The 23690-nt window shown below is 46.5% G+C and overlaps 3 protein-coding genes across 3 annotated transcripts in view; 2 read left to right on the top strand and 1 right to left on the bottom strand.

Annotated features, from left to right (window-relative positions):
• LOC135815375 (dedicator of cytokinesis protein 2-like) overlaps positions 1-2087 on the top strand; it is a 52760-nt gene extending 50673 nt beyond the window's left edge. The window contains exons 56-57 of the mRNA XM_065328661.1: positions 1-329; positions 770-2087. The exon at positions 1-329 is cut by the window's left edge and continues 457 nt beyond it. Coding sequence (XP_065184733.1) covers positions 1-329; positions 770-838 — 398 coding nt within the window. The 3' untranslated portion in view covers positions 839-2087. The remainder of the gene's footprint in view (positions 330-769) is intronic.
• Positions 2088-2309: 222 nt separating this feature from the next.
• LOC135815374 (bcl-2-like protein 1) lies at positions 2310-7652 on the bottom strand. The gene is made up of 2 exons (XM_065328660.1): positions 6637-7652; positions 2310-3268 (listed from the first exon to the last, which is right to left on the bottom strand). The coding sequence occupies exons 1-2, from the start codon at positions 7264-7266 to the stop codon at positions 3158-3160; spliced, it is 741 nt and encodes a 246-aa protein (XP_065184732.1). The 5' UTR covers positions 7267-7652; the 3' UTR covers positions 2310-3157.
• A 1322-nt stretch (positions 7653-8974) lies between these two features.
• LOC135815373 (origin recognition complex subunit 4-like) lies at positions 8975-23017 on the top strand. The gene is made up of 13 exons (XM_065328659.1): positions 8975-9161; positions 11807-11897; positions 12549-12624; positions 13800-13885; positions 14922-14970; positions 15585-15733; positions 15882-15985; positions 16804-16873; positions 17646-17735; positions 18633-18741; positions 19397-19492; positions 19693-19751; positions 21927-23017. The coding sequence occupies exons 1-13, from the start codon at positions 9070-9072 to the stop codon at positions 22122-22124; spliced, it is 1269 nt and encodes a 422-aa protein (XP_065184731.1). The 5' UTR covers positions 8975-9069; the 3' UTR covers positions 22125-23017.
• The last annotated feature ends 673 nt before the right edge of the window (positions 23018-23690 follow it).

Raw genomic sequence — 23690 nt, 5'->3', positions numbered from 1 at the left:
CCGGTGGTAGTGCTGCTGCTGGTGCTCGCGATGGCTTCGGCCGTCAGGCATCCATTGGTTCCGTGGGCAGTCTGGACTCGCCAATGGCAGCCGGTCAGCCACCATCACTTGGCCTGAGAAAGGCATCTGGAGATCACCAGACCCCCAGGTCAGTGCAGGCCGTGGCCATGCCCGGCACCTCCCTGGACAGGGATGGCTACACATTCCTTGACTATGGCGATGGCCCGGTGACTGAGGATGATATCAATGTGCCAGCACCACCCACACGTCGGGACAGCAATAGAGGCTCAGCGCCGACTGTGCCTGCTAAGAAGCGCTCCGGCAGCCGTGTAAGTACTTGTAGTTACACGTGTAAGTAACTGACTGTCAGTGTGGGCGCATGTTGTGTGTGTTTGTGTGCGTGTGTGTGTATACGTGTGTGTGTGTGTGTGTGTGTGTATACGTGTGTGTGTGTGTTTGTGTGTGTGTGTGTGTGTGTGTTTGTGTGTGTATAAGTACAAGTACAAGTGTGTATACGTGTGTGTATGTCTGCATGCGTGTTTGTGTGTGTGTACGTGCAGGTGCACGGGCCTGTGTTCGTGTGCGTGTGTGTGATTGTGCTTGTATTTTGTGTCTGTGTGTGTCTGTATGTGTTTTCGTTTGTGTTTCCAGTGTCAACATTAGTTACATTATGGAAACTAGTGGGTTTCGAACACACTATCAATTTGCATCAAGATGGTACTGACTCTTTGCTGTGTACTGCATGCATGTGTTCATGTGTGCTGCACAGATCCATGCTCAGCCGGAGACGTCTTCATCTCCACATGTCACCTCTAGCTACAAGCGATCTGATTTGTAGTGTGGAGCCAGCCGCCTTTGAGCCAGCCTCTGCGGCATCAGCCTGTGACCCACCGTTGCACTCTACTCTAGTGTAGTGTCAAGGTGATAGCTTAAAAAAAATCGTGGCCAGCTTCACTGTGTTCATGCTTTCCTTGCCGCGACGCGTGTGTTTTCCTTTGTCCGATGCTGCAGCCTTGCCGCTTCTTGCTCTCTTCCTACATTCTATTGCGCTTGCCAGACTGTTCCATGATTTTTGATGCATTTGCTCCGAGTGGTTTAGTCTACCAATTTTGGAGCAGTCATGTCACGTAGTAACAAGGACATGATTTGTGACAATGTTGTTTTCGTTGTCCATGTATGTCTTGGAACTTGGATGCTCTTGTTCTCTTTGGATTCTTCTTTTCAACAATGCATAATCTTCAAATGGCAATGCATTGTTTCATTCTTTGCTAATTTTGGAACATGTATGCACTTTTGCCTTTTTAATTTCCCCATGTTCTTTCACTTTTCACAAGAATTTTGCACGCTCTAATTTTTTTGTTTTTTTCGTTTTTCATGTACGTCTTGGAACTTGGATGCTCTCTTTTTCTTTGGATTGTTCTTTTCAACAATGCATAGTTCTCAAATGGCAACTGATGCATTGTTTCGTTCTTTGCTGATTTTGGAACATGTATGCACTTTGCAAATTTCCGACTCTTTTCATGTGAATTTTGGAAGCTGGGCACACCCCTAAAATGTTTTATTCTGAATGCTGCTTTGTTTTCTTTGGATTTTGTAATTTGCAATGCTTGCCATACATTGTCATGGTTTTCTATCTTCTGTTTTGTTTTGCTTCCATGAGTTCTGCCGCAGTTTGGCAAAACGGCCTCCTTTTGCTTTTCTTAACTTCAAGTGCAAGTGCATTTTTGTACATGTATGTGTGTTGCTCATTTTTGCTTTTATGTTTACTGTGTGTTTTTCTCGACGTTATCAAAACGAAAATCTTTTGTTTATGAATGTTGCATTGTTTTCTTTGGATTTTGTAATTTGCAATGCTTGCCATACCTTGTCATGGTTTTCTCTCTTCTGTTTTTTTTTGCTTCCATGAATTCTGCCGCAGTTTGGCAAAACGGCCTCCTTTTCTAAACTTCAAGTGCATAATTGGACATGTATGTGTTGCTCATCTTTGCTTTTATGTTTACTGCGTGTTTTTCTCGACGTTATCAAAACAAAAATCTTTTGTTCTCACATGGATCTTGCAAAGGCGATAAAGGCTTCCTTTAGCTTCATTGCTTCAAAAACAGGATACGTGAAAATTACTTACTTCTAAGGGGCCGTCCGTAAATATCGATGTTTTTTTCAAGACGATATTTGTTCATTTCTCCCCAGACGGCCCCTTAGAAGTAAGTAATTTTCACGTATCCTGTTTTTGTTCTCCTACCCACGTGCTACTAGGGGTACACATACCCATCCTCCTCCTCCCTGAGCACGACGCAGAGCACACATGTAGATAAGGTGGGACAACTTGACTTATTGTTAGTTTGAGAACAAAAACTTTCAAAGTCATATTAATCTCTATTGCTGTCCGATGATCATTTAGATGTTTAGCAATAGAATCAAACGGATGGTCAAAGCCAATCTGTCAAGACATGCTGTCACGGTATGAACTGAAGGACAAGAAGAGAGACACTTGGACTCAGCAGAAACAGCTAAAGAGATCAATAGAGACTGGCTGGTAGACCAGAGATGCACTGGCAGCTCTGCATGTATTTAGAATCGTCAATCATCACTCAAGTCCTGCTGACCTCCTAATCCATAGGGTTTCGTAGCATACGGAAGCAGCAAGCTAGAATATGCATGGGTGAAACGGAGAGTAGCATGTTTGAATCAGCACCGTCGGAGACTAGATTGCAGAAAGTGAGCGGCCACAACCCGGACGCCATGACAACATCTCCAATCCGCCCCGCTACAGTAACACGCGCAAAGTGCGCAGTTTCCCTGGTGATCATTGGCACTGTAACCTTGGTAACATGCTGAGAGTTACGTGCCGAGAGAGCCATTCAACTAGCACTGAGCCAGGAGGCCGGTGATACTATGCCGGACGGCACCACCTCAGAAAGTGTTACAGATAATCAAAACTGACCAAGAAAGTGCATCAGCTAGAGAGCCATGGAACTCAAGCAAACAGTTCTACCAAGGACTGACCAAACCCAATTTAGAATACTCAAGATGGGCTGCTTACAGCTGAAGATGTTTGGCTTTCCCTGCGAGAGCAAGACTTCACATATTATTCTGGCAATGTGATCAGATGCGGCATTCGCTGAGCGCAGTCACGGTTGAGTCACGGTCCAGTACAGTATCATGACAACCGATCCCATACCATTTTGCAGACAATGCCACCGACGATGCCTGCAACCAGGATGCCGCCGAACTTGAGATAGGGATTTGAATCAGGATTGGTCAAGTTTTCCTGCAGAGCACAAACAGTTACACATAGTAAAGAACAATCAATACTCCCATGTGCACATGAACTCACACGTAAAGCTTCAATGACAATGGCGATGGCGACAACGACAACACAAACATCTGTATGATCCAGCAATCTCATTTGTAATGTTTACGTGTATATGCTGCTGAGCAGTGGAGCAGAAAAGTTAGGCCATACTGCGACAATCCACGCAAAGGGAATACTACATGCAGTAGCGACCCAGGCAAGCAGAGTATGGATATGCAGACGCGGCATGGAAAATGGCCGGTACGCATGAACAGCCAAAGTATCGGCGATTGCCATGTTGCAACTCAACAATGAGAACTTTCAGACCGGTTGCTCGCCGCACCCATCACCCATTGGGAGCAGTGGACCTGGCCCCTATCTACTCAAACACTTTTCCCGAATGGACTCTTTGACCTATTTGTACCTGTACACCTAGTGACACCAGTACTGGCAAGATATCAATGGATATGAGGCCCGGAGAGTAGATATCAATGGATATGAGGCCCGGAGAGTAGATATCAATGGATATGAGGCCCGGAGAGTAGATATCAATGGATATGAGGCCCGGAGAGTAGATATCAATGGATATGAGGCCCGGAGAGTAGATATCAATGGGTGTGAGGCCCGGAGAGTAGATATCAATGGGTGTGAGGCCCGGAGAGTAGATATCAATGGGTGTGAGGCCCGGAGAGTAGATATCAATGGATATGAGGCCCGGAGAGTAGATATCAATGGGTGTGAGGCCCGGAGAGTAGATATCAATGGGTGTGAGGCCCGGAGAGTAGATATCAATGGATATGAGGCCCGGAGAGTAGATATCAATGGATATGAGGCCCGGAGAGTAGATATCAATGGATATGAGACCCGGAGAGTAGATATCAATGGATATGAGACCCGGAGAGTAGATATCAATGGATATGAGACCCGGAGAGTAGATATCAATGGATATGAGGCCCGGAGAGTAGATATCAATGGATATGAGGCCCGGAGAGTAGATATCAATGGATATGAGACCCGGAGAGTAGATATCAATGGATATGAGGCCCGGAGAGTAGATATCAATGGATATGAGACCCGGAGAGTAGATATCAATGGATATGAGACCCGGAGAGTAGATATCAATGGATATGAGGCCCGGAGAGTAGATATCAATGGATATGAGGCCCGGAGAGTAGATATCAATGGATATGAGACCCGGAGAGTAGATATCAATGGATATGAGGCCCGGAGAGTAGATATCAATGGATATGAGGCCCGGAGAGTAGATATCAATGGATATGAGACCCGGAGAGTAGATATCAATGGATATGAGGCCCGGAGAGTAGATATCAATGGATATGAGGCCCGGAGAGTAGATATCAATGGATATGAGACCCGGAGAGTAGATATCAATGGATATGAGACCCGGAGAGTAGATATCAATGGATATGAGACCCGGAGAGTAGATATCAATGGATATGAGGCCCGGAGAGTAGATATCAATGGATATGAGGCCCGGAGAGTAGATATCAATGGATATGAGGCCCGGAGAGTAGATATCAATGGATATGAGACCCGGAGAGTAGATATCAATGGATATGAGGCCCGGAGAGTAGATATCAATGGATATGAGACCCGGAGAGTAGATATCAATGGATATGAGGCCCGGAGAGTAGATATCAATGGATATGAGGCCCGGAGAGTAGAATCAATGGATATGAGGCCCGGAGAGTAGATATCAATGGATATGAGGCCCGGAGAGTAGATATCAATGGATATGAGGCCCGGAGAGTAGATATCAATGGATATGAGGCCCGGAGAGTAGATATCAATGGATATGAGGCCCGGAGAGTAGATATCAATGGATATGAGGCCCGGAGAGTAGAATCAATGGATATGAGGCCCGGAGAGTAGATATCAATGGATATGAGACCCGGAGAGTAGATATCAATGGATATGCGGAGAGTAGATATCAATGGATATGAGGCCCGGAGAGTAGATATCAATGGATATGAGGCCCGGAGAGTAGATATCAATGGATATGCGGAGAGTAGATATCAATGGATATGAGGCCCGGAGAGTAGATATCAATGGATATGAGGCCCGGAGAGTAGATATCAATGGATATGAGACCCGGAGAGTAGATATCAATGGATATGAGGCCCGGAGAGTAGATATCAATGGATATGCGGAGAGTAGATATCAATGGATATGAGGCCCGGAGAGTAGATATCAATGGATATGAGGCCCGGAGAGTAGATATCAATGGATATGAGGCCCGGAGAGTAGATATCAATGGATATGAGACCCGGAGAGTAGATATCAATGGATATGAGGCCCGGAGAGTAGATATCAATGGATATGAGGCCCGGAGAGTAGATATCAATGGATATGAGGCCCGGAGAGTAGATATCAATGGATATGAGGCCCGGAGAGTAGATATCAATGGATATGCGGCCCGGAGAGTAGAACTCCTCACTCACTAGATGTCTACTGCTATTGTAGCTTGTTGCTAGAATCGGTCCGCTTGGTCAGGTCATCGCCGGACCAACCTTTTGGCCGCCAACGTGTGTACACTTCTGAGGAGGTCATGTGTACCCGCCATATCCTACACAAATACTATCGGTATGACAGAGAGCACGGCCGGACTAATCAAAAACTGCTTCCGGTGGTCCTGACTGTTTGGTTCCACATCGGAAAGAATACACAAAGTAGAAAGTGACATTTTATCTGCAACGGGTCCAGAGGGGGGGGGGGCGTGGAGTGGTTGAAAACAACCCGACTGGGCGCTCACACTGTGACAAGAGGCAGCATGACAGCATGACGCAGAAATGTGATGGTCGTGCTTACACTACGTCCAAAAACGCCGAGTAGAAGCGTTGCGCTTTCAGGTTTCTTGATGTTCGGACAAAATGTCAAGTTCAAATCAAGTGAGATTTTTCAGGCAAGGCCAGGGCAAAAGCTCAAACCTCCAACACTGATGGATGACTGATTTGTTCTTCTTCATGGGAGCCCGTTTGTTTCCTCGCCTGGGTGCCCAAGTAGATCAGAAATTCCGCCTGATGGTCACGCACGCCTTGAATTCAGGCCCGGTTATATTTAGAATATGTTTCGCGTTCATGTGACTTAAAGTCCATAGCCGTGGCACCCCCTCTTGAGGCTGCAATGGTCTCAGTTTGAAACGCAGCCGCAGCGTTTAGGTCACGTGCATGCCGTTGCCATGCAACTTGGCCGCTTGACCGTGTGGACGCGTGTTTTGGTCGCAGTGCGAGCGCGCCCATAATTCCAATTGCACACCCAGGACCTTTCCTACGTTCCCATGCAATATACCATACACACAGCGGTGAGGTTGACGCCAGGCTTACCCATCCACCATGCTCTTCAATCCACTGCTTCAGCTTCTCTCCCATGAACCGCGCCACAAAGGATCCGATCATGACGAAGATATTGGGCAGCTCGGCGAGCACGGCCTTCATCACACAGTGTGCGGCGAACATGAACAGGACCACCACCTTGCCCCAGGAGATGCCGTGCTGGAATATTCCCATTGCGATGTCGCAGAACGTGTCGTACGCTGTCTCCCTCGTGATCTCCAGCGTAGAGAACAGCTGCCAGATCTCCTGCTTCTCGTCCAGCTCGTCAGCTATCTGCAGCATGGCCTGCGTCACCACAGCAACTTTCGTCTTCCTACTGCCAACCATGCTGTAACCAGGACGGTCCACTAGATCTTGCCCAGGGCCCACTGGTGACATCACAGCTGGTGTGTCTGGAGCACGTTGGATTTCATACGGGCCGTCGGTAGCATCCTGACTGGTCCCCTCGCCCTCCTCAACGCAAATTCCGTCCAGCGACTCGAATTTTCTCTCCTTGTCGTTGTTCTTTTGCACCAGGTGACCGATAAGCTTATTCGCCAGCATATTTATGTCGATCGAGTCGATGATAACCTCGGTAACCGAGCTACCACCAACGGAACTCATCTTCCTATATTGACTCATCAACTCCAAGTCCAAGTCTATCACAAACAAACGCTACCGTCTCCTGCTGCTGTAGCGCCCCAGCGCAGTCCGGGTGTGTCCTGCGTCGGTCACCGCACTCAGCTGTTGGACTACCGTGTACCAAAGCACTATTCAATCAATCTCGGTGAATAACAAAATAATTCTCCCAAACCAAGATGTGCAGAACTAGGGTTTTAGACGGACACCCGGAGCTAGCTCGAGGGCAAGCTGCAACTAGGGCCAGTATGGGCTGATCATGCATGGAGCTGGACCGTGGACGATTTTTCTGGGACTTACCGGCAAAAGTCTGGCAACGGTGACTTTGAAAATAATGATACCAGCTGAATACCAGGCGATAGAAAAAAATAACTGCTTCCTATCCTATCTATCTTGGTGATTTGATCGAGCTTCCGGCGCGAGAGATAGATGAGAGAGCATGCAGAGATTAGTACTATTAGTGTGGTCTGAGCGGACCAGTGCCAGCGGCTAGTGCAGTGCCAGTACAGATTTACACACGTCTACAGTAGTAGCGGTGGTCATGTCACGTCAGGCTGCAGAATTCTGATGCTGTTGCAGACATTCTGTGTCAGTGCAGTGTATGTCGCCTGACGTAGAAGTAAAACCGACGGTCCGTGAGTCGTACTGCAGGTCGTGCTCAGTGCAGTGCCAGCAGCACGCACTATTAGTACTCGTATTAGTAGTACTAGTAGTACTACTAGTACTCGTAGTATTGCTTTCGTAACCTGCTGATGTGATGAGGCTCGACAGAATCATGCTACGAAAGCCTACGCCTGCAGTTGAGATCCATTTTTCTGCTCGTCTTGTCCCTGCCAGGCTGGGCTGCTCCCCCTCATACTCATAGTCATAATAATATCATTGCTACTTCCATTTTTCGTATTTTTATTTTCATTTCCTTTTCTCTTCATTTCTGACTCTTCTTACTGGTTGTCATCGCTTTCATAATCATTGCCGGGGCAGAACTGCCCGTTTGACATGCGATGTAAAATAAAATTATTAATAAACAACAACTCAATCTGCGAATAAACAACAAGAACTATAGTATAGTACGCGCGTAGATAGGAGTCACACTCGACCTCGCGATCGCGCGCACACGATCAAGTAGACTGAGTCAGGACATACATGTAGGAGGAAACGTTGACTTGTCAAGACTCAAGCTGACTCCTGAGGTCAGCACATGTGCACAACACATCTCGTGTCAGCTTTGACTTTTGGAAAATTTGGATGACATTGTCATTGTATCGCCTATTGTTATAATGACTACCGGTATGTGCTTGTCAATAGCCTGCCCCGTTGCGCTGAGTCACTGTTCCCATAAAGATATCCCGGGTAGACCCATCCCGGGTTAACCCTACATATTTGTAGGCTAGGTATGCACATGCAGATGGCTAGAAAAAGTACTACCGTAGCGACGCTCGCGCTCAGCTCACACAACACTACCCACTATTGGCACTAGTAATAGTACAGTCATACAGTATTATAGTACAACTCGTAGCCGTAGGTCTACGTAGGTCTACGAGTCGTATGTGATCGTACCACACGATGGTAGGGGAACACGACAGGTCACCGCGAGACAGCTCACAGCGCGACAACTCACAGCCGACAGCTCACAGTGTCATCAACTCACAGCCAGTATGCATGCTCGCGGCTTTGGCGCGGTTGTACAAAAAATAATTGTAGCCCTTTTTGAGTTTTGTCTTTTTTCAAGTCAAGAAGTCGACATGATTATGAATGAAAAAAGTAGTTCCTGCATGTAATTTTTGAAGTGGACAGATGTAGTGAAGTATGTCTTGGCTGGTGGCGCAGCAGTTGTTGCGCTCACGTCTGTTTGGAGATGAACTTCCCGAATGTATGCCTGGCCTGGATGAACATTATAGGTAGGGCGAATGCTTTCAAGTCGGACTTTGGTTGTTTGTTTTTTTATTCAAAATTTTAAAATTGGTGCATCACCTGGTTGGGACTCTTGATAGTGGATGGGTTCGATGTTACACTCCACACTTCCGTTGTCATCTACTACAACATGCACAGTATACATGTGCTAGAGCCTAGCGTGTATCTGACATTACGGCTTTCGGAGTCAACGAACAATACAATCATGTACCAGTACATGTTTTCGAAGCGTCCTCCGTTACATGCTGTCGACTTCGAAAACATGTTAAATCTTTCTAGCAAGGCATATACAATACATGTACATGAAATCAATACCAACAGTACATGAAATCCAGAGTGTGCCGCTTGTGACTTTTCTGGTGTCTGTCACGGCAAAAATTCCGGGATTGCATCATAGTTGGTGCAGATAAACGATGGGAAGTGGTGTAGTGCGTACAACTGAGCTGCGGTTGTGCAGAAAGAGATCCGCTTGAATCCTGCTTTTACGCACTACGTCACTAAAACGATATAAGTAGTCCCGGAATTCCGCCGTGACGCCAACCCATCCGCGCTGCATACTCAGGGTGTTATGTACTCTTGTCAATACTGTAAAATCAGGAATGGTCGTAGTACAAGAAACTAACTGTCCTCCTCCGAAAGGTACCGTTCAACAGTTTATTGAATGATCGTGGTGTTCTATTTAATTTTTGTGTTTCTTGTCTGTGATCAAATCACTACGAATCCGAAATCTAAGAAAGTATCTGGTTATAAATAAGCAAGGAAGCAGAAAGACTGAATTATGTGCAAAAGTAAAAATATGAGGAGCCTCTTTGCCAATCAATCAAGGATTCGTCGCTTTGAACTGCTTGAACTCCCAATTTACGTAGTTGGATCGACCAAACGCTGGTCAATTCATTATTGAGTTAGCGTTATGCTGATCGCAATACCTGTTCGCACATTAGGAAGTCCAAGCAAGTCATACTAGTACGTGTGACGGTGTCGATGTCTCAGGGGTCCCAAATTCGCAAGCGAACTGCATTGGCGTTGGTGTTAGCAAGCTGTACTTGCTAGGGCACATGCTGGGCAAACCAACTGAGTCCCCTTCACTAACCGTACCATCAAAGACGGCTGGCCACAACAAACAACTGGCCACAATATTCAAATAGAGCTTTCGAATGCAAGATCATAACGTGAAGCAACTTGGAAGAATTAGTATGTATGCGAAGTATATCGGGTAGGGTTGAAAGGATTATGTGGTTTAGTCGATTAATTAGTCGAAAAAATCTAGTCGATTACGATTTTTCTATTCGCTACAGCATTTTCGTACGACATACTATACGGTACGACGAAATATCCGGCAGGTGCAGTGTGACTCTACATGACTTTACTGCATGCGTGCAGCACATGTACCAGAGTACGAGTCGATGCGCGCATGCACGGATGTGTCAATCAACGCGTGCAGCACGCAGAGCGAGTTGCTCATGCTCTGGATACACGCTACACACGTACCCGGTAGATCTACCTGATGTACTCTAGATCTATTGTGTGACACGCGGCTCTTTTCTCTGCACCGCGCACTGATTCATACCCGCGAACTTTCGTTCCGGTTGCTTCATGGAACTCACTGTTCTGGACAAGTAGCCTTCAGAATCAGTTTGTGCCTGTGCGACAGTCGATGTTTCCATTATTTTTGTTCTCCTTGAAGTTTCAAAATTGATTGTAGATGATGCAAAATGGTGAGTTTTGTCGTCAGTGGTGCTTAATCGATAATAATCGATACGTTTCGGATTAACGATGCATGCAGGGCGATAGTGCGGGTTCGAATCCCAGGTTATGTCTTTTTTTTTAAATAGGAGAAATGAAAAATTTACTATGCTTTTTTTGCCTAGGTCATCAAGGCAAAAAAGCATAGCGTAGGGCCCTGAGCTTCCAAGCTCTCTCGTTTATTTATTTGTTTGTTTGTGTCACGCCTGGCGCTATCCCGTATCTGTTCCGTACCGTACGGTACCATCAAACACAGCTGGCCACAAACAGCTGGCCACAATATTTGCTGGCTCCCGTACCGTACCATCAAACACAGCTGGCCACAATATTTGTTTGTTTGTTTGTGTCACGCCTGGCGCTATCCCGTATCTCTCCCGTACCGTACGGTACCATCAAACACAGCTGGCCACAATATTTGCTGGCTCCCGTATCTGTCCCGTACCCTACCGCACCATCAAACACAGCTGGCCACAAACAGCTGGCCACAATATTCGTCGTATTATGTATACAACTCCCTGATGTATAGGGAGATGCATGCATACTGGGCGATAGTGCGGGTTCGAATCCCAGGTTATGTCTTGGAAAAAAATTGGAGAAATGAAAAATTTATAACATCCCTATGCTTTTTTTTGCCTAGGTCATCAAGGCAAAAAAGCATAGCGTAGGGCCCTGAGCTTCCAAGCTCTCTCGTTTTTTGGAACGCTTCAGCTTTCTATTCATCAGTGGAGTGAGTGGTGGAACTATCATGGCGTTTGTGAAACAAGCGTTTTCCAGGCAGGCAATTGAATATTCGACTATTCCTTGCAACCCTAGTACTAAGCAAAAGTGTATGTCTTAGAGTATTAAGTGAGTTGTTCCACTGTATACACACATGTAATGTTTTGCACAGGGAGTTACTGGAGCTGCTGCACCGCTGCATCGTGTTTGGACAGAGTACAAGCGTGCTGTTAAGTGGACCACGAGGCAGTGGCAAGTCACTGGTAAGTCTTGCACTCTATGCACTGTACTGTGATGCTAGACCATCACGACGAAATGTATGAATGCACTTTTATCAACGAGGTTAAAGTAGAGCATGTGCCCTTCCTATGTATGCGTGCGTGCTGCTTACCTACCTCTGTTGAAAGGTGCGTGGGTGTGTGCATGCTGTGTGAGTATGTTTAGATGTGCTTGTCATGACATAGCTCCTGAATGCCTTTTCTGGGTACTGTCGTGCTGTAGTTCATAGTTAATTAATAATTATACATACCAGTGTACATGCACATACATGACTACATGACCGCATGCACATGCGGAGGCGCATGGGTGGCAAGTGAAGTCTGGCCTCTGGTTGTGCATGTGAAAACTTACAATACGCGTGTACAGGAACGCACATCGCAGCACATGGGTGCTGCATGTACGGCTCTGTGTGCATATCTTTTTCACTCTTGATGTCGAAACGTAGGCACACTCATTGCATTGTGTGCATGTTGAGAAGCATGCACAGAGCAAGCTAATCCCATTGCCACACTGGTCGGTGGGAACACAGTGGCCCGAGTACACCTGGCATGATTGCATGTGTGTGTGTGTGCGTGTGTTACCCTGTGATATCCGTGTGCGCGGGAATGCATGCTTGTGCACAATGGACTTTGAAGGTATTACGACGTGTGCTACAGCGCCTGGAGCTGGAAGCAAGCTTGAACGGCGCCTATGCTGTTATCACACTGAATGGTGAGCACAATCGTGTACTGCCAAGTATTGATCACACCATATTGAGGTTTTTAAACGAGATATTAATGTGCCGGTCAGTTGGCATCCATTGTATTGTCATAAATGTCACTTAGCTACAACAATCTTTTTGATACGAACAAGGAATCCTTGTGGAAGCAGGCTTGATCTCGATTTCGAAAATGTTCCACGAGTACTTCCAATGCCATCAAGTGGAATACAGCAGACTGGAGACAAGATCAGAGGCATTGGCGACACCTCCGGCATCGGCAGAGTCGACAGCTACTGGCAACGTGACATTGGAACTGTCCGCCGCACATTCCGATTGTCTTGATGTTAAGTTCTGATAAATATGAGTCTTCATAATTGTCATAATTGCTTATCTCTTTTTTTAGCATCCTGAATGTCATGCTGTGTGTTCAGAAGATTGCTTTCCCTTTTGTCGCCTGTGCAGTGCTAAATTATTGCATGTTTTCGAGCTGTTTATATGCACACGCCTGACCTATGCAAACAGAAACAACTTTAAAAGTTCACACTTAGGCTGTTAGGTAGGTCATAATTAACGCGTTAGTTAGATCCATTGCTGGTCTATTGTTGTCGCACCATGTTGCACACTTGTTAGATTTTTCTCCACACTTGCACCTTTTTGTGTCATTCCTGCTATGGGTATGGCGTCACACATTTCACTGTTGTTGTTTACGGCTTCTCTTCGTTGCACTATTCTATCACCTCTCTGCTGTACTTAATTCATTGTTCTTGTTCCTTTGGGTTTTTTTTTGCCTGAATTCCACATGGTGAGAAGGCATCGAAAGTACTTGTACATTTTTTTCCGAAAAGGTTGCTTCTGAGGAGCCTGAAGTTTTTCTTTCTTTCTGAAGTGTGATTATATTCCATAGTCTGCTATATCCAAGGAAATGAATCAATCTTTTGGAGATTTTTGCGCACCGCTCGCCTATTGAGCAGCTGTTATCAATCCTCCTTATTCTTGTTCCTCTCGGACCTTGTATTTAAGCGGCAAAGCCCATTGAATTCGAAATGTTGGATAGAGTGAAAAGATTCAAAGAATAATAAGTATGTGCATTGATCGTTCAAAGTGGGATGTATGGCTGGAGGTTCACTGTATATTGTCTTACCCTGGGCTCTGCTGTGTTCTGTTGTCTTGTGGCTGGCTGGTGCAGGGCTGGTGCAGAACGACACGCGCATGTCACTGCAATGTATTGCCAGACAACTCAACCAGACCATTGACCAGGAGCAGTTACAGACGGTATGTGGCGTTGGTTATTAAGTCTGTGGAATCCGGGTGACTGTTCACTGATCAGTGGGCGACGGGCGATGGGTCTTAAAACATCGGGTTCTAAGCAGGACAAATCCGTCGGTTCCAAATCCGGTGTCATTCTTTTCTTTTCTCGGGAAACTTTGCATAACAGAAGGGACCGCAGTCTACTGATCTAACGGCGTTCTTTCGGTTGATTCTTGAACGGATTACCGCAAGGCCAAGCTTGCTGGATGAATGTTGATTAGTGGTGGTACTAGTAGATGGACCCTGAGCAAGTTCAAGATTGCTCCTACAGACTAAGTGTACTCAATCTGCAGACAGAACTGGTTCATCCTTTGTGGACTCATCAGCGCAGCACAGAGGAAATGAGGCCGAACCTGATAGCAATGGAAATAAAAAATTTCCAATCAGGCCCGAACGTACCTTGCCAGAGTGCTCAAACTGACAAGTCAGTGAGCTCTGCATAACGCAAACAGCAAAGGCACTACCCCATGCAAGAGTGCTCAACTGCTACAAGAGCAGGAGCGAAATACTCAATCTGCGGACAGAACTGTTTCGTCCTTTGTGGACTCATCAGCGCAGCACAGAGGAAATGAGGCCGAACCTGATAGCAATCAAAAATAAATTTTCCAAAGCCAGATTTAAACCAGGCCCGAACGGCAATGTGTAAATTGGTGTCAGCAAATAGCTCCTAGAGCGGCTTACCTGGACCACAAGGGCTATGACGAGGTTGCAGTTCATCAGGTGCTGCTAGTGTGTGCAGTTCAACAACAAGTGCAGCATGTCAAGTGCGCAGAAACACGCAGACGTACTGTACCCTGGGGGTGTCCGTCTCGTACCATCTCTGTGTAGAGCACTGTCATTTATTGTTCTGTCTTGTGTGTTGCATACTGTACTGGGCATGAACTGTTTTATGCTGTGTACTGTGTATGTATGTAATTGTTATGTGTGTGCGTGCGTGCGTGTGTGCTTCCTCGCGGTTTACAATGTTTTCTTTCTTTTTGTGTTCGCTTCTAACTGTTAGGGGTCCTTTGCTGATTGCCTGTCATCACTGCTGAAGGCTCTAAAAAAGGGTGAGAAGCATACGCTTTGTGTGTGTGTGCCCTTATAGCTATCCGGGCAGTGCGCGACCAGGCAATGTGTGTATGCTCAGAATATCAATAGGTCCAGAGTCCATACGGTCATTAATTTTTTGACTAGTCTTCGAGCCAGATCTGAAAAGTCATAACGTCCACTAAACTCCATCCAACGGGCTGCCCGGTAGACCGAAGTGCCTGCAACTTCAAGTGGGTCCAGATAACCGAGGTCCAGATAACTGAGCTATGGGTGTACCTATTGTGTGCGTGTGTACGTGCGTGACTGCCTGAATCTGTGTGTGTGTGTGTGTGTGTGTGAAAATGACAAAATTTTTATAGGGATTCACTGGCCAGAAAAAGTCACTTCAATCAGCTGTGTGGTGGATACCAGGCTAAAAATAGTGACGGTCAACTCATCAGCCTTGCAAGCTGTTGAATGGTGTAATCCCAGCACAAGTTGCTATGTCTAACATAGCTGTTCGCTATCATCGCTTCCGCGATGGGCAGGTCTGAGGTGTGTGTGTGTGTGTGTGTGTGTGTGTGTGTGTGTGTGTGTGTATGTGTATGCGTGTGATTGCATGTGGGTGGGTGGGTGCATCTCTGTCATGCAGGTAGTAGCAGACAACAAAGCATCGTCATTGTCCTTGATGAGTTCCAGGAGTTCACCAGTTTCAGTGATCAGCGGCTGCTGTACAACTTGTTTGACGTAGCACAGACTATTGCCACTCCTCTCACCGTCGTGGCACTGAGTCCACATGTTGTAAGCAAGGATACTACTTATGCCATCTTGTTCTTTTTGTACATGCATGTATTCGGCAGTGTGTATGTTGCACGTTTTTTCTCCTTTTTCTCTCCTTTTGTTTGTTGAGTTGAATCAGTACCTTGCACTTGTTGGCCCTTTTCACCAGGATGTATTGGGCCTCCTGGAGAAGCGGGTGCGGTCTCGCTTCTCACAGCGTACGATCAGCTTTCGTCATGCCATGCCCTTCCAGCTGTATGTGGACATCAGTCGGTAAGAGGAACACAGAGAGTCTCGGTGTAACACCTGAGCATACGCATATATGTTGTCTCTCACTAACATAGAAGTCATTGTATTTCTCTCTGTTTCTCTCTCTCTCTGTCTCTCTGACTCTCTCTCTCTCTCTCTCTCTCTCTCTCTCTCTCTCTCTCTCTCTCTCTCTCTCTCTCTCTCTCTCTCTCTCTCTCTGTGTCTCTCTGACTCTCTCTCTCTCACTCTCTCTCTCACTCTCTTTCTCTCTCTCTCACTCTCTTTCTCTCTCTCACTCTCTCTTTCTCTCTCTCTCTCTCTCTCTCTCTCTCTCTCTCTCTCTCTCTCTCTCTCTTTCTCTCTCTCTCGCTCTCTCACTCTCTCACTCTCTCTCTCTCTCACTCTCTGTCTATCTCTCACTCTCTCTCTTTCTCTCGCTCGCTCGCTCTCTCTCTCTCTCTCTCTCTCTCTCTCTCTCTCTCTCTCTCTCTCTCTCTCTCTCTCTCTCTCTCTCGCTATTTTTCGTTATTGAATGCCCTCGTATCATTCTCTATATGGCAGGCTCGGTCATTGGTAGATTACCCTCATGCTTTGGTGGCGTCCTAACTTGTCAGTTACTTACATGTGCGTGTGTTCGCATGAACTTTGGTCTGAGTGATTTGAACGGAATTGAAGTCCTGATGCTATGTAGTTCCGGTCAGAGCTGTGGGCATGTACGTATGTGTGTGTGTGTGTGTCAGTGTCTATGTGTATGTATATGTGTGTTTCTGTGTCTGTCTGGGTGCCTGTCCATCCGCTGTGTGTGTGTATATGTGTGTGTGTGTTTGTGTCCGTATCTGCAGTGCTTTGCTTTATCTTCCGTCATCGTTTCCAGACGAAAAGTTCCGAGATGAGTGGAATACGCACATTCACGTATGTTTGCCAATGGTTTCCACAGCATCTACTGACCTTTGTTAGGAATGAGAGTAGTGCGCTGTGGCATGCTTGTTAGGAATGAGAGTAGTGCGCTGTGGCATGCTTGTTCGGAATGAGAGTAGTGCGCTGTGGCATGCTTGTTAGGAATGAGAGTAGTGCGCTGTGGCATGCTTGTTAGGAATGAGAGTAGTGCGCTGTGGCATGCTTGTTAGGAATGAGAGTAGTGCGCTGTGGCATGCTTGTTAGGAATGAGAGTAGTGCGCTGTGGCATGCTTGTTAGGAATGAGAGTAGTGCGCTGTGGCATGCTTGTTAGGAATGAGAGTAGTGCGCTGTGGCATGCTTGTTAGGAATGAGAGTAGTGCGCTGTGGCATGCTTGTTAGGAATGAGAGTAGTGCGCTGTGGCATGCTTGTTAGGAATGAGAGTAGTGCGCTGTGGCATGCTTGTTAGGAATGAGAGTAGTGCGCTGTGGCATGCTTGTTAGGAATGAGAGTAGTGCGCTGTGGCATGCTTGAATAGTGCATTGAAAAAGGAATGTATAGAGCATTTGTATGCCTGTTTCGGTAGTCTGTGCATTGAGCATCTCGATCATCTCGATGACCTCATGAGTGTCGTGCAATGTTATCGCATGAGCTGATTGTAAAGTAACTGGTGGTGTTAGTGGACAGTATAGCGTCACTTGTAGCTCTTTGGTCCTCTTTTCTTCTTAGAAATGTGATGGGTTGCTTTTATCAATCTCTCCTTCTTTTGATGTGTGTTTGCTGTGTAGGAATCGATCTTGGGTGATCAAGGCGTTCTGGACTCGCTACGATATCAGCATGAGTTGAGCCTCAGCGTGTGGGAGCTGCGTCGTTTGCTGGTGGGTTGTGTTGTATGGGCGTTAAATTGGTTGATGAGGATTATTGTTGTTTTGTGGACCTGTTTACAGGTTGTGGTGTTGCAGTTGTCGTCAAAGAACAGGACGGGGGCTGGTGTTCAATTGCATTACAATAGTGCTACCGTTTCCTCTCCCTTGTGAGGAAGTAGTGATGAAGCACGTCAGCGTAATGGGACCACAGATGCCAGACCGCTCGCTATCACAGTTCTCCATCGTAAATATCATTATCAGAGTTGTTAGTGGCTTGGCCTGCCTGTTTAGCCAGAACTTTGGTGGCTGGAAAGCCTTCCTAGTACTTGATGAGCACCTTTTGCGACTGTTAGCAAGTATCGAGTACGACAATAATGAGTAGTTGACAAGTAGTCGGCATGATTGTTTCACCCCGAGAAATTACCAATGGAAATATGTCAACTACGAAAAAAGGTGTGAAAGGAAGAAGCATCTCCAAGCGTCTCTGTGGCACACCTTGACCCTTGCACGCTGCTAGTTGAAGGCTGGAGAACAATATAATAGCTGACCACTGCATATGTACATCTACACCCACTGGAAAGAAGGAATCAAAGCGGTTCTGCTTTAACTCTGAGTTTCACAGCTTTACCGATCATCATCCGACAGCAACCATGTACATGTATGTGTTTCCACAAAGGCAGAAGAGAACAGAGACAGCCGGCTAGGTCATTGTTGTAACACTGCGTTTCATGCACATAGGCAAAGCTAAGGCCATCCTCAGACGACTGTCTCTGTTCTCTTCTGCCTTTGTGGTAATGCTCCATCCTTGTGGTGCTGAGCACTCCAGGTAATCTGGGAACTCTCGCTATTGTGTATGTGTTTACAATCTTTACATGTTGCTTTGGTGTGCTCTCCTGTATGATACTTCAGTCAGTGCCTGTCTGCTACATGAGCGAGGCTGAGCCGTTGGTGAGCACCAGTGTGTTCCAGCAGTCCTTGTCACAGCCCTATGAAGATGGCAAGATGACCATGTTGAGAGGTAAGACAGGCGTGTTCTGTGCTCCTCTGCAGCGCGCCGCTTTCTATGATAAAACTCCGACAGGTGTTAATCGTACGTGTTGCCATTGATCTTGATCGGTTTGCCTGGTTGTAGCAGTGTGCTCACAATAATAGAACACCTGACACGATCGCTTTTCTAAATATCTGTATATGAACTGTTACTTGTCAGACTTGTATGGACTTGTCAGGTGTTGAGCATACAGTCATAATGTAGTTAGTGACTGTACCGAGTGGCAACTCTGCCATGCGATCAGTGAACACTGGAGACTGGAGAGTCGTGTCAGCGTGTTCTTCTCCCTTGGGCGTATTTGGCACTCCAGCCTTGCACGGCCCTTGACGCCCCCGGCAGGGGTACGAATATTGCTGGGTGTACAGTGTACACACAATCATGTACAAGTACAGTGGTATATGCCAGCCTTGCTTGATAGTTGCCATGTATGATGATGACAGCATATCACAATGCAGTGTGTCCTCCACCTGCTGATATGCTGCCATCATCATCATGCATGCTTCACATCGGGTTTGATTTCACCAGCGCCGCTGTAGTATTGCTGAATATGTGCATGTATGATGAAATACCGCTGTATGGCTCTTCCTCCTTCCAATGTTCATGCTCTCGCCTTGTTTTCTTTCAGGCCTGACCTTGGCTGATGTCTGTCTGCTGGTGAGCCTTCTCCGTCTTGCCACACATCAGGGCAGCAGAGCAATCAACTTTGAAATGGTCTACCATGGTAAGGCAGAGGGTGTGAAGTCTTCTTGTCCACCTGTTTACTGAGGACATGCGGGGCATGTGCTAGAGAGACACGTACATGTAGCTTGAGCCACCTTAATACCATGTGCATCTACTAATCTTCTGCTGAACTCAGGCAGATATAGCTGATTGTACAAGTATCTGCTTGTGATCTACTTGCGCTCTGCTCCGCTTGTTCAGACTACACCAAGTTTGCGGCCGGTCGTGTTCACCTGGTCAGCAAGACAGCTGCATCCAAGGTCAGTGTTGCGTTAGGGGCCGTCCATAAATCATCAATATTTTACACAAAACGAAAAAAAGTTTCGTTTGTGGGTGGGTCGGGGAGAGTTTCGTTATGAAAAATATGGATAGCTGAAACATCAATCCATTCTAGCTGTCAAGTCAATATATTTTTCGTTCAGTGGGGTGGGTGGGTGGGGGAGGGTCGTAACTAAACTTTTTCGTTTCGTGAAATATATCGATAATGCCGGATGGCCCCTTATATCATATGGCCCAGAATCTGCGAAAACCAGGCTTAGGGTGAAATTTCACAAAATGACTTTTTCCCGTTTTCAGCTTCTACTGGGCATTGGAGGTCAGGAAACAAAATATTACAGGTGTGGGTCGACTCATAGTGGTATTAAAAGTATCTCAAACACACCAGGGTATTGTGTTAAAAAATCCAAAAAAAACACAAAATTGTTATCACAGGAAAGAAATGAAGAGAGATCCACCAGACTGAAGGAAGAGACATGGATGATTTTTGTTTTGGTGACATGACAAGGTAGGCATGTGGGGACAGGCTTGTTGTGGCCCCTTGGTGCAGGCTGTAGTGGCAATGCACAGTTCTGCACGAATTATTTTTGTTTGCTCCTCACTCAGCACATTCTGGGGCTGAATACATGTCCTGGCATGCTCTGGCGCTACACACCACAAGGAAACCCGACTCTAGTTGAGATGGCACCTTTTGAAGGGTGAATCTAGTACAACTGTTCAGAAACAAGCAAGAACACAGCCTTTCAAACTGTTCCACTGTTCATAGTATGCGCATAGTGTGCTGGCGTGCTGCAGTATCTGCTTGGTGCTGACCAGCAAGTGAAATATCGGCATGTACAATCCCTTGCAGCTCTGAGCTAGCTGTCCAGCGAGGAAAGTCTCGAGTGGGGGCCTCTCGATCTGCTCGCTCATTCGCCTGGCATTCAGTACTACAGAGTACAGGAGCACTTCATCGCCAAGGACTTCAATTCAAAACAGTTTTCACACTGCGCTTCAAGCCTTTTTCCTCGTGAACTTGCTGCAAACGTATGAGCTCTGCTGCGCGTGTTCCCTTTGCGTGAGGCCCAGAAACAACTAATATCTCCGTACTTCGATTGGCTGAATCGATGTCGTCCAGGTTCTCCTCGCTATCGCCATCCCGACTCTAACTGGAGACGGTTTCTTCACCATTTTCCGCAAGCAGCAGCTAGCGCAGACATTTCGCCATCCCTGTGTGCAGGAGATGGAATCCGTTCGCTCAGCTCAAAAACTCTTCATTGTGACTAGAGGAGTAGCAAGGAATATTCTACCGGAAGCCCGTTGACTTCCCTGACTACTGAAACCCTTCCTGCCATGACTGCTTCTTCTTCAAACAAGCGAGATTCTCTCTGGTTCCACTTCGCTGCACTCGATCGTCCACGCGACACAACCTTTTTACAAAACATCATTTTTCTCAAAAAAATGATTTTCACCCTAAGCCTGGTTTTCGCAGATTCTGGGCCATATTACATGTACATGTACTGTGCTGCTCAGCCAGGTCTGGGTGGTGTGAGCCAGCTAGCACCGAGTGCTATGCGGCCCCAGTGTTGATCTTACTGCCTTCTGCAGATTTTCCTAGCTAGAACCCTGCTGACGGATAGATCCTGATGGCCTTTGAAGGCTTAGTGGAACTCTCCTAGTGCACACTAAGACGTACACCTGCACGCACATTGTCCGGGACACGGCTGTATTGCCCTATACTGGGTACTGACGTAGTATTGTACAGTGAAACCTGTTTAAGACGACCGCTCGAGGGACCTTGAAAACGTGGTCTCTGTAACCAGGTGGTCTCCTTATCCAGGGTCATTTGACTGGAAATAGCATCCCTTGGTCCTGGTTGTACTAATGGTCTTCTTGGACAGGTGGTCGCCTTATCCGAGTGGTCTCCTTGACAGGTGTTACTGTATTGGGATAAGAAGAACCTCAGATACTAAGTACACTTTTCTGCTGCCCGTGGGCGGGTAGGGCGTTTTATTAGAGCCCCACTATCCATATTGCTGACGTTTCGCTGTATGCGATGCGGGGTTCACTACTACTTTGCACCACTGTGTGTGTGTTGCCTTTGTTTTTGCTAGTACTCGTATGCTGATGCAGTGGTCAATTATGGTTTTGCTCTCGTTTGTTTGTGTCCCTACACACAGGCGTTTGAGCATCTGCTTGCACTGCGCCTGGTGACCTGGGACTTGCAGCATGGTCGGCGCGGAGCCAAGAACATACCCAAGCTCTTCCGCCCCATCTGCCTGTGCGTGAGCGGCAAACAGTTGCGTGATGTTATCCAGACCTCCACGCACTTTCCCAGCATGGAACTGCTGCGTGCTGCCAATGCGCTCACGCTGTAGTGGCCCGTGCGCATGCGTCGTCGGTCTGCTTTTCAACCTCCTCTGTACTTGATGGTATGACGGCTCATCTGCCTCTACGTGTCACCTGTCTGCTGGTCAGTTTTCCGTGTTTTTTTTAATCTCTCTTAGTCAACATAGTTGAACTCACAATGCTATCTTCAGGCGCAAGCATGTCGTGAGTGTCGTCCTCCTCCCTTTACTTGTTTTTATTCTTCTCTTTTGCGCCGACTTAGGACTTTTGAAACACCGAATCTGCTGTTTATATCCATCTCACATGAACTGAGTGACTCATGTAGCCAGCCAGACCTGCACCGAAGGCTGGACCTTCCGTTGTTTTTTGTTTGTTTTTCAATTTAGATGTTCTGGAGCATTGTGGATCACCACTGACTGTCTTAAGGTGGCATTCGGGCACTAAATGTCAATCCCAATCGTGTAGTCTAAAATACGGTATTCGTATTTTACTGTTTTCTTCTCGTTCATATCTGCTGGCTCAGATGGTCTGCTTTTACTTTCGCCTGGGCAGCCAAACAATTTTTCAATTTTTTTAACGTGAAGAGCCATCGGATATGCTTGAGTTATTTATCTTTAGCTTTGCCAATTTTTTACGCCTCGTAACTCGTGCAGTTTCTCCCTCTTCAGCTGAAGCACTAGTGCACTGTGGTTTTATTATTTTGTAATTTACATGCCCAACTGGATATTGATTTTGAAATTTTGAATTGGTTCTTTTTTTATATAGTTTTGTCTGCTTCTTCTTTCCTTTCCACCGTGTCTATGTGCTCCTTATTCTATAAGGCCTGTTCTTCATGAACTGAGCACTTGTACCGTGAAATACAAATGCTTGATCATCAAGTCGAAGCTACTATAGTAGTGAAGTGAGATGTCTCCAATCCTCAGCTACACATGTTATGTCTTGGTGATCAGGATTATGCGTTCATTGTAGCATTACTGCTTCGGGCCAGTGCACTACCCGATACCAAGAGTCCATAATAATGGGGTCATGGACTCTTGCCGATACCATGGATACCAAGAGTACATAACCCTGGGTGGAACCCTGGGGGTTATGTACTCTTGCCGATGCCAAGAGTATGAGTAGATTCTACTCTTGCAAATACGCCGCACCATCCTCCATATTGAGTGTACATAGTCATCATCAGTACCGGTACATTGGTACACATTGAATCCGAGTCCACCATTCTATTCATCCATCAGTCCAAACAACTCAGGACCATTGCAGTCCACAAGTCTTATTCTTACAGATACATCATGTCCATGCCATGGACTGGCAGGTAATGTGAGGCCAGGATTCTGAACAAAAAATGGAAGCGGTATCGATCGAGTTCAGACCAGGGAGTCGTATTTTACGACTCCCTGGTTCAGACTCACGTCACATGTGCACAGAGCTCAGTCAGTCAGTCAGTAGATTCTCGGAGAGACCATGTACCAGATGTACATACCGGTAATTATGTGGGGACTGGGGAGCCCCCTTGCTTGGTGCCAGGGAAACACTCCCATGACAACCTAAAATATCACAGAGTATGCAATCAAATGCACGAAAAAACCCTTGCA

The sequence above is a fragment of the Sycon ciliatum genome, chromosome 4, assembly GCF_964019385.1.
Source record: "Sycon ciliatum chromosome 4, ocSycCili1.1, whole genome shotgun sequence".
Lineage (NCBI taxonomy): Eukaryota > Metazoa > Porifera > Calcarea > Leucosolenida > Sycettidae > Sycon > Sycon ciliatum.
The sequence above is the reverse complement of the archived record's forward strand: the minus strand, read 5'-3'. Positions and strand labels throughout refer to the sequence as shown.